This window comes from Macaca fascicularis, chromosome 15, assembly GCF_037993035.2.
Source record: "Macaca fascicularis isolate 582-1 chromosome 15, T2T-MFA8v1.1".
NCBI lineage: Eukaryota > Metazoa > Chordata > Mammalia > Primates > Cercopithecidae > Macaca > Macaca fascicularis.
In genome coordinates, this window is record NC_088389.1 from 56,831,714 (window position 1) to 56,845,849 (window position 14,136).

Here is a 14,136-nt window from a genome sequence, read left to right on the forward strand (position 1 = left end):
GGTAATGCTGACCTTGTAAAATGAATTTGGAAGTAGTCCCTCCCTTTCAATTTTTTTGGGAGAGAGCTGGAAAAGGTTTTATATTAGTTTTACTTTAAATGTTTTGTAGAATTCAGCAGCAAAGCTGTTGGCTCCTGGGCTTTTCTTTGCTGGGAGACTGTATATTATTGATTCAATCTCCTAATTTGTTATTAGTTTGTTTGGAATTTCTATTTCTTCATGATTTAATCTTGGGGGTGTGTATGTATCCAGAAACTTTTCTGTTTCTTCTAGGTTATCCAATTTGTTGGTGTATCATTGTTCATAATAGTCTAATATTATCCTTTGTATTTCTGTAGTATCAGTTGTAATGTTTCCTTTCTCTGATTTTGAATCTTCTCTTTTTTCTTAAAGTTTTGTAAATTTAGTCTATCTTTTCAAAAAAGCAACTCTTCATTTTGTTCTTCTCTATTTTTTTTCTAGTCTCTATTTCTTCTTCTTTTATTAATTTCTGGGTTCTCTATTCTGTTCCATTGGTTTATGTGTCTGTTTTCATGGCAGCACCATGCTGTGTTAGTTACTATAGCTCTGTAGTATAATTTTAAGTCAGGTAATATGATTCCTCCAGTTTTGTTATTTTTGCTCAAGATAGCTTTGGCTATTCTGGGTCTTTTGTGATATCATATAAATGTCAGAATTATTTCTTTTCTATTTTTTTGAAGAACATCATTGGTATTTTTATAGGAATTGCACTGAATCTGTGGATCACTTTGGGTAGTGTGGGCATTTTAACAATATTCTTCTAATCCACAAATATGAAATATCTTTCCATTTTTTGTGTCCTCAATTTTTTGCATTAGTGTTTTGGAGTTTCACTGTAGAGCTCTTTCACTTATTTGATTAAGTTTATTCCTAGGTATTTATTTTATTCATAGCTATTGTAAATAGGATTATTTTCTCGATTTTTCAGATTGTTCATTGTTGGCATATAGAAATGCTACCATTTTTGGTTGGTTCATTTTGTATCTTGCAATTTTATTGAATTCATTTATCAGTTCTAATAGTTTTTTTTTTTGGTGGAGTCTTTAGGTTTTTCCAAATATAAGATCATATAGTCTTCAAGGAAGGATAATTTGACTTCCTGTCCAATTTGGATGCTATTTCTTTCTTTTGTCTGATTGATCTAGCTAGCACTTCCAGTCCTATATTGAATAATAGTGGTGAAAGTGGGATTCCTTATCATGGTCCAGATCTTAGAGGAAAGGTTTTCAGTTTTTGCCCATTCAGTATGGTATTTAGCTGTGAGTCTGTTTCATATGGCTTTTGTTGTGTTGAGGTATGTTCCTTCTACACTCAGTTTTATGAGGTTTTTATTATGAAAGGATGCTGAATTTTATCAAATACTTTTTTCAGCATTAATGGAAATGATCATTTTTTTCTTCATTCTGATGATATGATGTATCACATTGATTGATTTGAATATGTTGAACAATTCTTGAATCCTTGGGATAAATCCTACTTGGCCATGATAAATGATCTTTTTAATATGTTGTTGAATTGTTTGCTAGTATTCTGTTGAAGATTTTTACACTCTTGTTCATTAGGGATATTGGCCTGTACTTTTCCTTTTTTTGATGTGTCTTTGTCTGGTTTTGGTATAAGGGCAATAGTGGCCTCATAGAGTAAGTTTGGAAGTATTCTTTGCTCCTCTATTTTGCAGAACAGTTTGAGTAGAATTGTTATTAGTTCTTCTTTAAATGTTTGGTAAAATTCAATAGTGAAACCATCAGGTCTTGGGTTTTTCTTTGCTGAAAAACTTTTTATTATGACTTTGATCTTATTACTTGTTATTGATCTATTCAAGTTTTGGATTTCTTCATGGTTCAATCTTGGTAAGTTTTATATGTCTAGAGTTTATCCATTTTCTCTAGGTTTTGCAATTTATTGGCCTATAGCTGCTCATAGTAGTCTCTAAGCATCTTTCTAATTTCTGTGGTATCAGTTGCAATGTCTCCTTTTTCATCTCTGATTTTATTTGAGTCATTTGTTTTTGTCTGGTCTGGCTGAATGTTTGTCAATTATCTTTTGAAAAAAACCAATATTTCATTTCATTGATCTTTTGTATTATTTTATATATTTCATTTATTTCTGCTCCAATCTTTATTATTCTCATAATTTTGGGTTTGGTTTGCCCTTGTTTTTCTGGTTCTTTCAGATGTATCATTAGATTGTTTGTTTGATGTTTTTCTACCTTTTTGCTGTAGGGGTTTATTGCTATAAAATTCCCTCCTAACACTGCTTTTGCTCGATTCCATACATTGTGGTATGTTGTGTTTCTATTTTCATTTGATTCATGATATTTCTTAACTTCCTTCTTATTCATTGATCCACTGGTCATTCAGGAGCATATTGTTTAATTTCCATGTGTTTGTATAGTTTCCAACATTTCTCTTACTATTGATTTCTAGTTTTATTCCATTGTGTTCAGAGAATATACTTGATATGATTTCAATTTTTTTGAATTTAAGACTTTTTAATGTCCTAAGATATTACCTGTCCTTGAGAATAATCTATGTGCTAAGGAAGAGAATGTGTATTGTGTAGCCATTGGGTGAAATGTTTTGCAAATATCAAGTCCATTTGGTCTATAGTACATATTGAAATCAATGTTCCTTTATTGATTTTCTGTCTGGACTATCTGTCCAATGCTGAAAGTGGGGTGGTGAAATCTCCAGCTATTTTTGCATTGAGGTCTATCTCTCTGGCTCTAACAATTTTTTGCTTTGCATATTTGCATGCCCCAGTGCTGGGTACATATGTATTTACAATTGTTATATTCTCTTACTGAATTAACCCCTTTATAATTATATAATGCTAAATGTAATGTCCAATATAATGTTAAATTTCTCATTCTGTTCACTTATTGTTTTCCTCATTTACTTGCATTGTTCTTCTGTATTTTCTTGAAGTTCATTGAACTTCCTTAAAAAACAGTTATTCTGAATTCCTTGTCAGCGAGTTCAAACATCTCTATTTCTTTAGGGTCAGTTAGCAGTATTTTATTTTGTCCCTTTGGTGATGTCACGTTATACTGATTGTTCTTGGGGCTGTGTATTGATATATACACATTTGTAGAAGTAGGTACTTATTCCAGTCTTTGCAAATTGGCTTTGTCTGGAAAAGCTCTTCGACAGCCCATTCAGAGAGTTTGGGCAGGCCATTGAGTTTGGTTCTGAATCCCAGGGTCACTACAGGGGTGGGGTGTGCCCAAAACCTGGGGCTGCTTAGGCCTGTCCAGATCCTATAGACACTGAAGTAAAGCCAGTGGTAGTTCAATTCAGAGATCAAATCTGCCTCACAGGATTGAAGTCTGGGACTGCATGGTCCCACCCAGCACTGGGACTCAGTTTGTGGGTACTACTCTGGAGTCAGGGGCTGTGGGTGCCTGCTAGCCTGCCTGATGCTGGATTTTACTGTGGTGGGCCCAGGGTTGGGGTCCAAGGCAAAGTTCTGTTCTCACACTCCTCTCTTTACCCCACGTGGATGGTGTCTCTCTCAGTGTTGTGATGGTTGGGGGAGGGGTGGTGCAGGTAATATAAAACTCTCCTTTCTACCATTTTCAATGCAACTTTTATTATTGTTGTGCTTCAACCAGTTACTCTGATCTCTCACCTGGTTTCCTTAGCTCTTGTGAAGGCATTAATGTTTTAGTGCATGGATAGTTGTTCAAGTTGATATTTCAGTTGCAGGGGGTATGATTACTGGATAGTACTATTCCACCATCTTGCTCCATCCCTCTTCTTCACAAATATTTTTAAAAACATGTGGTGTGCAATAAATAACTGATATAAATAAAAAAGTTTAGAGGAAGTTTTTAGATTTCAGAATATAAGCAGTCTGTGGAAAAAAACTAGTCATTGAAAGATACATTATAATTTTATATTGTAAGGAAATTTCACTGCATGTTATATGTGGTTGCAATTTAAAAGGGCATTTAGAATTCCCGGAATACATATTTTAAGGTCATACATATGCTAGTTGTAGCTCTAGTACTGGGCAATATTGACGTTTTTGCTGTTTCCTGAATGCAGGCTTTGGAGTTGAAATCTCAGCTCTTTCATTTATTGATGTGTGACTTTGGGTAAGTAATGGAAACTTTTTGAGGTTCAGTTTTTGTTTTTCTAATGATTTGAATATGAACATAGTGACTATATTACATAGTTGTTGAGAGAATTAAAAAGTGAATGTAAAAGCAATAGATACCTATCCCGTTTTCTGTTTGTACTTGCTTGTCTACCCAGGCAAGAATGTGTGTTGAAACAAGAGAAAGAAATCATTGTGCCTAGTCCTGGAGTAAGGAAATATCGTGTAATTCTAGCCCAGCTCTGCCCTAACCAGGAGTTTAATTTTGGACTAGTTGCTTGACCTGTTTGGGTGTCAGTTTCTCATCTGTAAAATGAAGAAGTTTTAACTACAGGATCCCTAAGGTGCTTTTTTTTTACTTCCAACATCTTTGCCATTATGATAGGAGCTAAAAAGAGAGGGCTTGTTTAGTTAAGGGAAACTGAATTCACATAACTGGGCTTCAATCTCAGTTCAGTCAGTTAAGCTCTCCAAGGCAAGCATGATTTCTTGAATTGCTTCTTCCTTCAGCCATAATTTCCTTCTACAATCCCATGGCCTTTACCCTCACACCAGGTAACCTTCCCTGAAAGCAAAGTAGACACAGCCCACCCCAGAGTCATCACATTTCCTGATATCTCTGTCACTTTGGGTTCTTAAATGACAGCAGAGGCTGGTGATCAAATTTTGCCCACACCCTGGATATTCTAACACTCTGAGGAAGAGGAGAGAGTTCTTTATATACTCCCCAATATTAGTCTCTAAGTAGTTTCAGGGCTCTCAGTCTTACGGATTTTTAGAGACTTCTAATATTCTCCCTGAGAGGCTTCAATAGTAATAAGCATCTCCAAGAAGGCAGAAATTGTTTTTGTTTTAAATTTTGTTTAAAAGTCACCCAGGAGATTTTCAACCTACAGACCCTGCTGCTAGTCCTAACTGCCAATGTCTCCATGCTCTGCTTTAATCTTTCCTGATGAGTGCTGTCACATTGATAACCCCAGATCTGCAGAGAGCTTCCTGTCCCCTTACTTGCTGAGCTTTGGCTAGTTCAAGAGCTCTTGACTTCTGCTTTATTACACATTGATGCAATTCAGCTCTAGACACTTCCTATGCGTTTCAAAGCTCAAGGCTTAAATGGAACTGAGGCTGTTTGGATGATTCTGAAAATAGTTCAGTAAATGGGATAATAAATGTTCTTGTAAACTGAAGCCTCTCTACTGGTCTTACTCCAGAGGCCACATCCACCCATTCAGAAGGTGTCTTTAGTTGACACTTGATATAAAATACAGCACCAAGGCGGTATCATATATTTCCGAAGCACAGTGTTCTCTTATATCTTTTTTTTTCTGAACAGTGAATACAAGGGAAATGGGAATTTAAAATGAGTTAGCTAAAATACTGCTTTCAGTAAAAAGTAAAATGCACTGAAAATCACATATTTTTAGGCAAACAATATTCTTTCCAAGAAACAAATTGTCAAGTTGCTTAACATAATCATCTAGTCGTCAATTATTAGGAGGCGTATATTGAAGATGGAAAGCATATCTCTTGGTGGAATGATGTCAGGGGAAAAACAATCTCTAAAGGAGATTTGGAGCAGTCATCTGCATATGGAGAGAAAATGGATTTAAGTTTTTTAAAAAAATCCACAATAATTAATGGGCATATCTAGAAATCTTTTCCAGAAAAATGTAAATTATAAACACTGAATATATTAGCAACAAAGAAAATGTAGTCATGGTGACATTTTTTTTTTTTTTTCAAAAAAGGAAGTCATGTGATAATGTACAAAAGGGAAAAAGATGTGAATTATAAAATGTTATAAAGAGTTTCAACAGATGAGGTTGTTCAGAGCCTGGAAAAGGCAGATTATGAGGAAGTACAAGACCCTACAATGTCTCCTTTGCTTCGGCAGCTGCACCCCTCGTCAGCCAGCCAACAGGCTTGCATTATTGAGAGCCCACTTTGTGATCTGCACTGTGCTCTGGGTTTTTACATTTGCTGGAAGAGCTTAAAGCCCAGAAACCCCCAAATGAAGATTCACAATTTCCTCCAAATTGTGCCTTTCTATCAAGTTGTGTTTGTCTCTTCCTTTCCTAGGAAATTCTAGATGAGTCTTGTAATGCATGCGTGCACACTTGCATACAAAATGTGAGCTATTTCAATCCTCGGGCTGGAAGTCAAATGTTCTGCTGCTTCAATACTAAATACTCCCCTGTCACTTCGTTGTGAGGCCAAGAAAAAAGGTTTAATAGCCATTTTTTTCATGCCTTGTGCTGCTGGGGCTGAGATAAAATGAGGGTAAATCAGATTCTCTGCTGAGTAAATCCTCTTATCCAAACAGGCTCTCTTCCTTTGACTCTGAGTGTATGAGTTTATTCAGAAGGCCCGAGGCAGTAGTTAGCTAGGGTTTCCAGGTGGTCAGAACATACCCTGCAGATTTCTTTCAAGCATAGGTTGTCACTTTGGGCTAAACGGGGACACAGTAAATCCCCCATGCTCTAACCTTTCCTGAAGATCTGGGACAGCAGTGGCCTTGGCCTTTTGCAGTTAATCCCATGTGGCCGTGTCTCAATATGATGCTGATCTTTTCTGACAGCAAAGCACAAAAGGAGAAATAGGAAATGACAGGTTGAAAATACAGCAGAGTCTTTCCCCTCAAGCATTTCTTGTGCACCCCTGCAGTGGTGAATGGGGGTCATTAATGCCCATCTGCAGACACGCAGCACTGTAGGGTGCTAGGTTCTTCCATGGTTAATGTACTTGAGGGTGCACAGAAAACCAAGGACAGACAAGTCCACATTGAGCTACACTTTTGAGATTTGATATTAGTGTCTCACAGATCATCCGAGAGGAGTTACAACTTCATTATACTCCATAGAGAACAGGAAATGGTTTTAAGAAGGAATAAACAACTGTGCAGTTCTGTGAAACACTTAATCCAGCACAGAGGTGCAAAATAAAACTCCAGAAAGTCGTGACTCGGGAGTTTGGAAGGCTCCAAATGTTAGCTTCCGATCAGAATGTTCCTTTTTCAGTTTTCATGGAATCCGGGAACTGGTAGGTTCTTAGAGATCATTTAGCCTAACCCTTTCTTTTAGGTACAGATGAGGAAACTGAACCCACAGAAGGAACATGACTTATCAGAGGTCACACAGTTACTGGGGGCAGAGCTGTGAAATGAGACCTGCCTCTCTAGTCTTATCAAACCTGGGAAAAGATGACTACATTGTGAGGAGAGTGGAGGATGCATACTCAGAAGCAGGGGTGTGTGCTGAGGTGGGCACTTGGGAGCTGCAAGAGGTCATACCTCACCAAGATGGGACAGGAGAAGTGAATGCAGCTCCTTGTTCCCAGGAAACTGTTCCCATGAAACTTCCCTGAGTATTATCAGAAAAGTTCTTCTGTTTTCTATCTTGCTGATGTTCATGTATTTTTAGGTCTTGAGGGAAAATCAAGCACCATTAGCAGGGTAGGAAGGCCATGCTGTTCTTTGCCATTGACCTGTCAGCTGCAATCAGCCCTGGTTCCTAGCAATGCCACTCATTTGTGAGGAAAGTAAGTGGAACCAAATGAGTGGCTGTCTAATCATGTACAGAACTAGGTGGAACCTTCAGCAAATCATCTAACCAACTTGAGTCTCAACAGTCTCAACTCAAAATGAAAGAAATTGGATCACACACTTTCTCTATGTTCTTTGGCAGTTCTGAGGATAAATTAGGTCATCCTCGCACAATATAAGTATATTAAAAGATGTTATTCTTGTGAACATCACTGATGGAATATATTTGGGGGTTTGTCAATATTATCAGTCATATTTGTTACCCAGAGAAGCAAAGGAATGAAAAACCAAATCAGGGTTTCCTAATTGAGAACTAGAGTAGAAGTGTAGGTGCTTTGTGCTGTGTCCACAGACCACATCACCTTGACTTCCATGGGATCAGTTGTTCTACATTTCAATTAGTGTCATTTGGGGAAAATGAATTAATGGAAGAGATAAGATCAAAAGCTGTAGCCTGGAGAAGAGCTTCTGCTGAAAATCTTAACATGAAAGAAGACCTATCACTTGATAGGTGACGAGAAAATCCTTTGTAAAGTTTTGGTGATGTGTGTTTTTATTAGAATTGCCATTTTCAAGGCTTATTAAAGTTTTGTCATTTTGTAATTATTGCCAAAATAAATGGACTATAAAATTTATTTTAGAGGTATGTCTTTGGTTTAAAAATAATATGCATTCATGTAGAATTTGGAAAGAAATATATAAAAGTATAAATGAAGAAAAACTAACATTACCATTCAGAAATAATAGCTGAAAATGTTTAGTTTCTTTCTATTCCTTTTATAATTATAAATTTGGGATTATACTTGCATTATCTACAATGTATCTTTTTAGGATCTATTAAATATTCAGACCCACAGACTACATTTGGTGCTGGTCCACTTGGAAGAAACCACAACTTGCCGGCAGGGTAGTATTACCTATTTATCTTTAGCACATGTCCTTGCAGTGGTCCAGCAGAGCAATACAGCTCAGGTGCATGGAGGCTACATACATTTCAGAGGATGCAGGAGTTACCCTGGCTGAAAAGCCACATGCCCTATAGGAGTCAATATATGATGTAACAGCTCCATAGGCATAGTTTCCAGGGTCCCACAATAGATACACCAAGTTACCAGAGTCACTGTTATTGGAAGTCATAGCAGAAGCACTCTCTCAGGTTATAACAATTATCTGAGAATAGATGCAATTCACCAATAAGGGCTCGATTTTACCTAGTGATATAATTGATACATATTATCTTTTTCTAGGGAAACAGAGGTAGAAAATTATGAGGTCAGATTATCTTATGGAAGAGAAAAAGATCTTACCCACAATACTGTATACAATTTTTTGGCCTTAAAAATCCTAATACTAAATTACAAACATGTTCCATCACTACTTAAGGTGTTTCAAAAACATGGCTGGCACATAATGTATTAAACTAATCTTCTGGTATTGCATATTTAGCTAGTTCCAAGTTTCTCATTATTAAAACTATTACTGACATGAACATCCCTATATACAAATCTTTGTATTTTTATAAATCTAGAAAATGTAATTAATGACTGGGTCTGAAGTTTATTATGCTCTTAATACATCTTTAACAAACTACTCTTCAGAAAGAAAATATTAGTTTATGCTTTGACTAGTATTACAGGAAAGGCTCTACATTCATCAACATAGACTAAGTTCCTGGAAAACATTTGCCCATTTTATATGAGAAAAATGCTGTATCCTTTAAAAAATGATTCTACTGATGAGTTTGGAAATATTTATCTGCACATAGTCTATTGATTGCTGGTTGTTAGTTGTCTATTCTTGTCCTCTCTCATTTTGATTTTGGGAAGCTCATCCTTTTTAGTATTAAGGGTATTTACATTTGAGTCTCCTGTGTGGCAAACTTTTTTGCAGTCTTTACTTCTGATAGAAATTTTTATTCTTATGTAGGCAAATCTACCAGTTTGTTTCTATATGCTTGCATCAACACTGCTAAGTGAGATTATTGTTACTATTTGGGGTGCTTTTGTGGGTATTTATGTGGACTCACTTTCCAAGTTCTTGACATCCATATTTTTCTTGTTTGTAATATGCATGGAAAAGTTTTTCATTTATGAAGAGGCCTTGAAACATTTTATATAGTTTGAGATTTTTTTATTCCTCAAATGTTTGAGGAAAACTATTCCACAACTCTGTGTCCTGAGTACTATTTTTTGAGATAAATTTTGGCATGTTTAAAATTTTATTCTGTTGGCATTCATATATTCAGCTTTGCTACATGTTTTTTAAAAAATTTTGATATAAGGCATCACTGTTATTGAGATATAAGCATTTATTGGCACACAATTGTACATACAACTTAAACAAGTCTTAAGTTTATATTTTTATTTATTTTTGCTTTTGAGTATATGTTTTCTTAACTGTATTTGTATGTCTGCCTTTCTATGAATAGACTAGCCAGGCAGATTTACATTTAATTTATTAATTCTATTTTCTGATTCTAACTTGCTGCTCAAAATTTTTATTAATCCATTTCGTTTTTCCTATATTTTTTAAAATGTAAAACAATCTCTATAATTATAAAAAGTAAAGGAGAACCTAGGCAATGATAAATGAAATTTCCTGGGACTGGGAAGAAGAGAGGAAATATGCTAGTAAGTCAATGGATCACTCAAGGCTGCCTGTCTGAATACACAGGAAAATGATATGCTTATGAGACCGGAAGAAACCAGGACCCAATTCTAGACTTGAGTCCGCGGCCTCCAGGTAGAGCCACCATGAAACCATACCGGACAGAACCCAGTCTGGCCTCCCAGTTTTACGTGGGGTGTGGAGTGTGTCACATTGTGAGGTACATGGAAAAGTGTCTTCTGTGCTTTCTCTTATTCTGTAGGCTGGTAAGAGGCGTACCGACATCAGCCTTCCTCTGGGAAATGGGCATATCTCCCTTCACTGTAGAACTGGAGAGAAGAGGTCTTAATGAGGGTTCTCAGTGAAATTTCATTCCTTTCAGAAGTAGGAAGTTGGTTTGTGATTCCAAAGAGGGCAAAGAGCAGTTCCAGCCAGGATTTTGGTTTCCCAATTCCTGACCACTTCATAAATGCCAGGCACTGTGCTAAGTCATTTCTAAGCCCTACAACAATGCATGAGGTAAGCATTCATTTGTCCTTATTTTATATGAGAGAGAACAGTGAGGTGACTTGCCCCAAAGCCAGGATGTGAATCCAGGTATGCTGGGCAGCAACGCTTGTGTTTCTTAGCCCCTCTGATACATCATGTTGTGGCTCATCAATGCTGATCTTAGTCCTTACAGCAGTCTTATCATTTAAGGGAGAGCTTTGTAGAGCCTGGGATCAATGAGCCAAATGAATTTACTATGCCTGTATTATTTATCTTCAAAATTCTATTCCATTTCTCATCCGAAAGGAAGCAAAACATTGGCACAGAAAAACAATATTTGAACTGAGTATCTGAGCAATTGCTGTATTCCTCGGCATGCCAGTCAGTATTTTTATTACTGCTGAGTAGAGGGCAGGTAGGGGAGGAGGGAGAGTTGGGGGAGTCAGCTGTCAGAAGAGAAGGAGGGGAATGGAAACTAAGATCACATCCTGACTAACCTGACCTTATGGCATATTTAGGCAGCAACACTTAAATTAAAACTCCCCCAAATATCATTTTTAAAATAAAAATTAAATTGTCTAAGTGTTAAATCACTTGACCAGGTAACACAGATCTGCAAACTTTATGCTGTTAAGCAATCTCTCTAGAGGACTGTGTGGCCAACTTTTTGCTTCATGGAAGAGAAAATGAAATAAATGAAGGTAAAGTTGCAACTTAATTTAATGTGATATAATGTGAACAGAGCCAGAGTCATCAAGGATGAATCATAGCAAACTTCAGGTTAAGCAATTTATCTCATCTCTGGCCTCTCTGGAAGTTCAATGAGAACAGCAGGAGATACCCGCCTGAGGGATTCTATTCTACTCTAATCTTAGTCGTTATATCACTGCCAGCACTTGCATTCAGAATCTCTTTTGAATACATGCAACTCATAGCATATTTTTTCAAGAGGACAACAGCCGTTCTTAACACATTAGCCAGTCATACCTGTTGATTTATAACATTCTCACATGCTTTTAAAAACAACCGTCTTTTTAAAATTCAGATACCGAAAAACCAAAGCCACCTATATAAGACAAGACCCATTTTAATGAGTTTTTCTGCAGAGCTCCATTCACTCTGTTTTGGCTGAAATAGGATGCCACTGATAAAGCTGCTGGTGAATGCCGAGGAAGAGAAGAAAGAGGAGAAAAAGCAGACAGGAAATATTCTTGGGTATCTGACAATAAAGGGGAAAGTCTATTTCTGTACTTACGATAGCAGTTGGGGTGGCAGCCAGCACACAATAGAGCACCAGAGGGGTGATGAAGCTTTCTTCTTCTGTCCCTGGGTAAGGCTTCATTAAGTCTCCGTCCTGACAGAAGAATCCTTGGATATGCACCTGAAAAGTGTCAGTGCATTCGAAGTAGTAGGCAAGCAGCACTGTCCCAGCCATGATGACAAGCTGAAAATACAGCATGGCCACACAGAGACATTAGCAGGGCTTCGGAGCAGCCCTTGCCCCTCAGAGCACACTCCCTCCATCACCCCAGCAGCGGCTCTCCTGATATTGGTATTGGCGAGTGTGTGCGTGCCTGGCGCGGCGTGCTCTGGGAGTGTGTGCTTGCTTGTCTGCCTTGTAACATCTGTTCTATAAACCTTGCAGCAAATAATGAGCAGCTCCCATCTGAAAGGCAGATCCCAGCCAGGCTTGTAGAGAGCTTCAGCCTCTGCTGCCACCCTCTCAGAGTCTCAGAGTATGCATGGGAACCAAGGCACTATAGCCATTTAGGACAGAGGTGAAAAGTCAAAAGGCAGTGGCAAGAGAGTTGTCAAGACATAGATGTGAGAACTGTTCATGAGAAATTTCATGCAATATTACAGGTAGACTCACCTTATGAAATATGAAAGGTAGGTAAATCATGAGTAAACGAAGGAATGGACAAATGAAGAAATTAGCAGGAAAGCTAAATCCTAGATGGGTCAAGGGAAATTTCGATACCCTAAATTATTGGCAGGTATCCTACATCAGTCATAACTTTTATGTTTTTCCAAAATGGTTTCTGCCAGTAAGTCAAGGACTTTGCTGATGATCGTATCTTATTATAGAAATATGCCCTTCGTAAGATTTAGACATTAAAAAAAAAAAGACACAGTTATCCTTTTGTTTTGACTCAGATGTCCTAGATACTCACCAAAGTTTATAGTTTTTAGCAGGTATGTGGAATTGAGGGGATGTGGAAAGGTAACATTTTTTTCCATTCATATTTGGAAATCACCAATGCCAAGATGGTGATAAAGTCAGATAGAAAATACATCTGAGGTCATGAAATTACAGAAATTTAAGCTGGGAGAGATCTTGGAGTTCTTCCTGTCTGACACCTTTATTTCATAGATGAGGAAAGTGGAACTGACCACTGCCTGATTATCCAAAAATTAAACTAAACATGTGCTTAGATTGAGCATTAACAAAACGGAAACTAAAATGAAGAAAATATATTTTTAAATGTTGATTTGTTTAAAGGAATCAAAGTTAGGCAAAAAACATTAGAACTTGGTAGGACATCTTTAGATACCTATGGCTTAAAGTTGTGTGTATTTTGAAGTACATATAAGGCAGTGAAGGGAAATCATAATCTTTTCAGGGTTTAAGAAGCCTGAAGTTCTTATTTCAGCCCTGGAATGACTAATCCAAGGCCACACAGCTGGTTAGTGTTAAAGCCAGGACTAGAAACTCACATTTCCTGATCTGTAGGAAAAAAGCAAAAGCTGAGTTGTAACAGGATCTAAAACTGCATCTTATACGAAAAGGTGGAGAGTGATGGGGGAGGCAAAGTAGCTAAACGCCAGCACAGAGAGGCAATTTTTGGCATTCTCATCCATTTTCCTATCCATTGCTTTAGCCACAACATTGAAGCACAGCCTTTACCCTCTGCCCCACTGTAAACCATTCTCTGGAACCAGCACAGCCTCTACTTCTGGGATAATAATTCTGCAACTCTTCCCTACAGTAGCAGATAGCATCATTTATCTTTAAGGGTCATCTGATGCCTTTCCTCTTTGGTATCTCTGTTATAATGTGTCTCAAGTACAAACTTCTGTTTGGTTTTGTTTTGTTTTTGAGACAGAGTCTCGCTCTGTTGCACAGGCTGAAGTACAGTGGCAAGATCTCGGCTCACTGCAACCTCCGCCTCCTGGGTTCAAGTGATTCTCCTGCCTTGGCCTCCTGAGTAGCCGGGATTACAGGTGTACACCACCACACCAGGCTAATTTTTGTATTTTTAGTAGAGATGGGGTTTCAACATGTTGTTCAGGCTGGTTTCGAACTCCTGACCTCAGGTGATCCACCCACCTCGGCCTTCCAAAGTGCTGGGATTATACAGGCATGAGCCACTGTG

General features: G+C 37.6%; 2 protein-coding genes across 3 annotated transcripts in view; one reads left to right on the top strand and one right to left on the bottom strand.

Moving 5' to 3' along the window:
- BAAT (bile acid-CoA:amino acid N-acyltransferase) overlaps positions 1-14,136 on the top strand; it is a 134,401-nt gene that overhangs the window by 103,601 nt on the left and 16,664 nt on the right. The window lies entirely within an intron of this gene.
- PLPPR1 (phospholipid phosphatase related 1) overlaps positions 1-14,136 on the bottom strand; it is a 292,502-nt gene that overhangs the window by 41,384 nt on the left and 236,982 nt on the right. For both annotated transcript variants that reach the window (XM_015436498.4, XM_045373530.3), the window contains one exon: positions 12,015-12,203. In XM_015436498.4, coding sequence (XP_015291984.1) covers positions 12,015-12,203 — 189 coding nt within the window. The remainder of the gene's footprint in view (positions 1-12,014; positions 12,204-14,136) is intronic.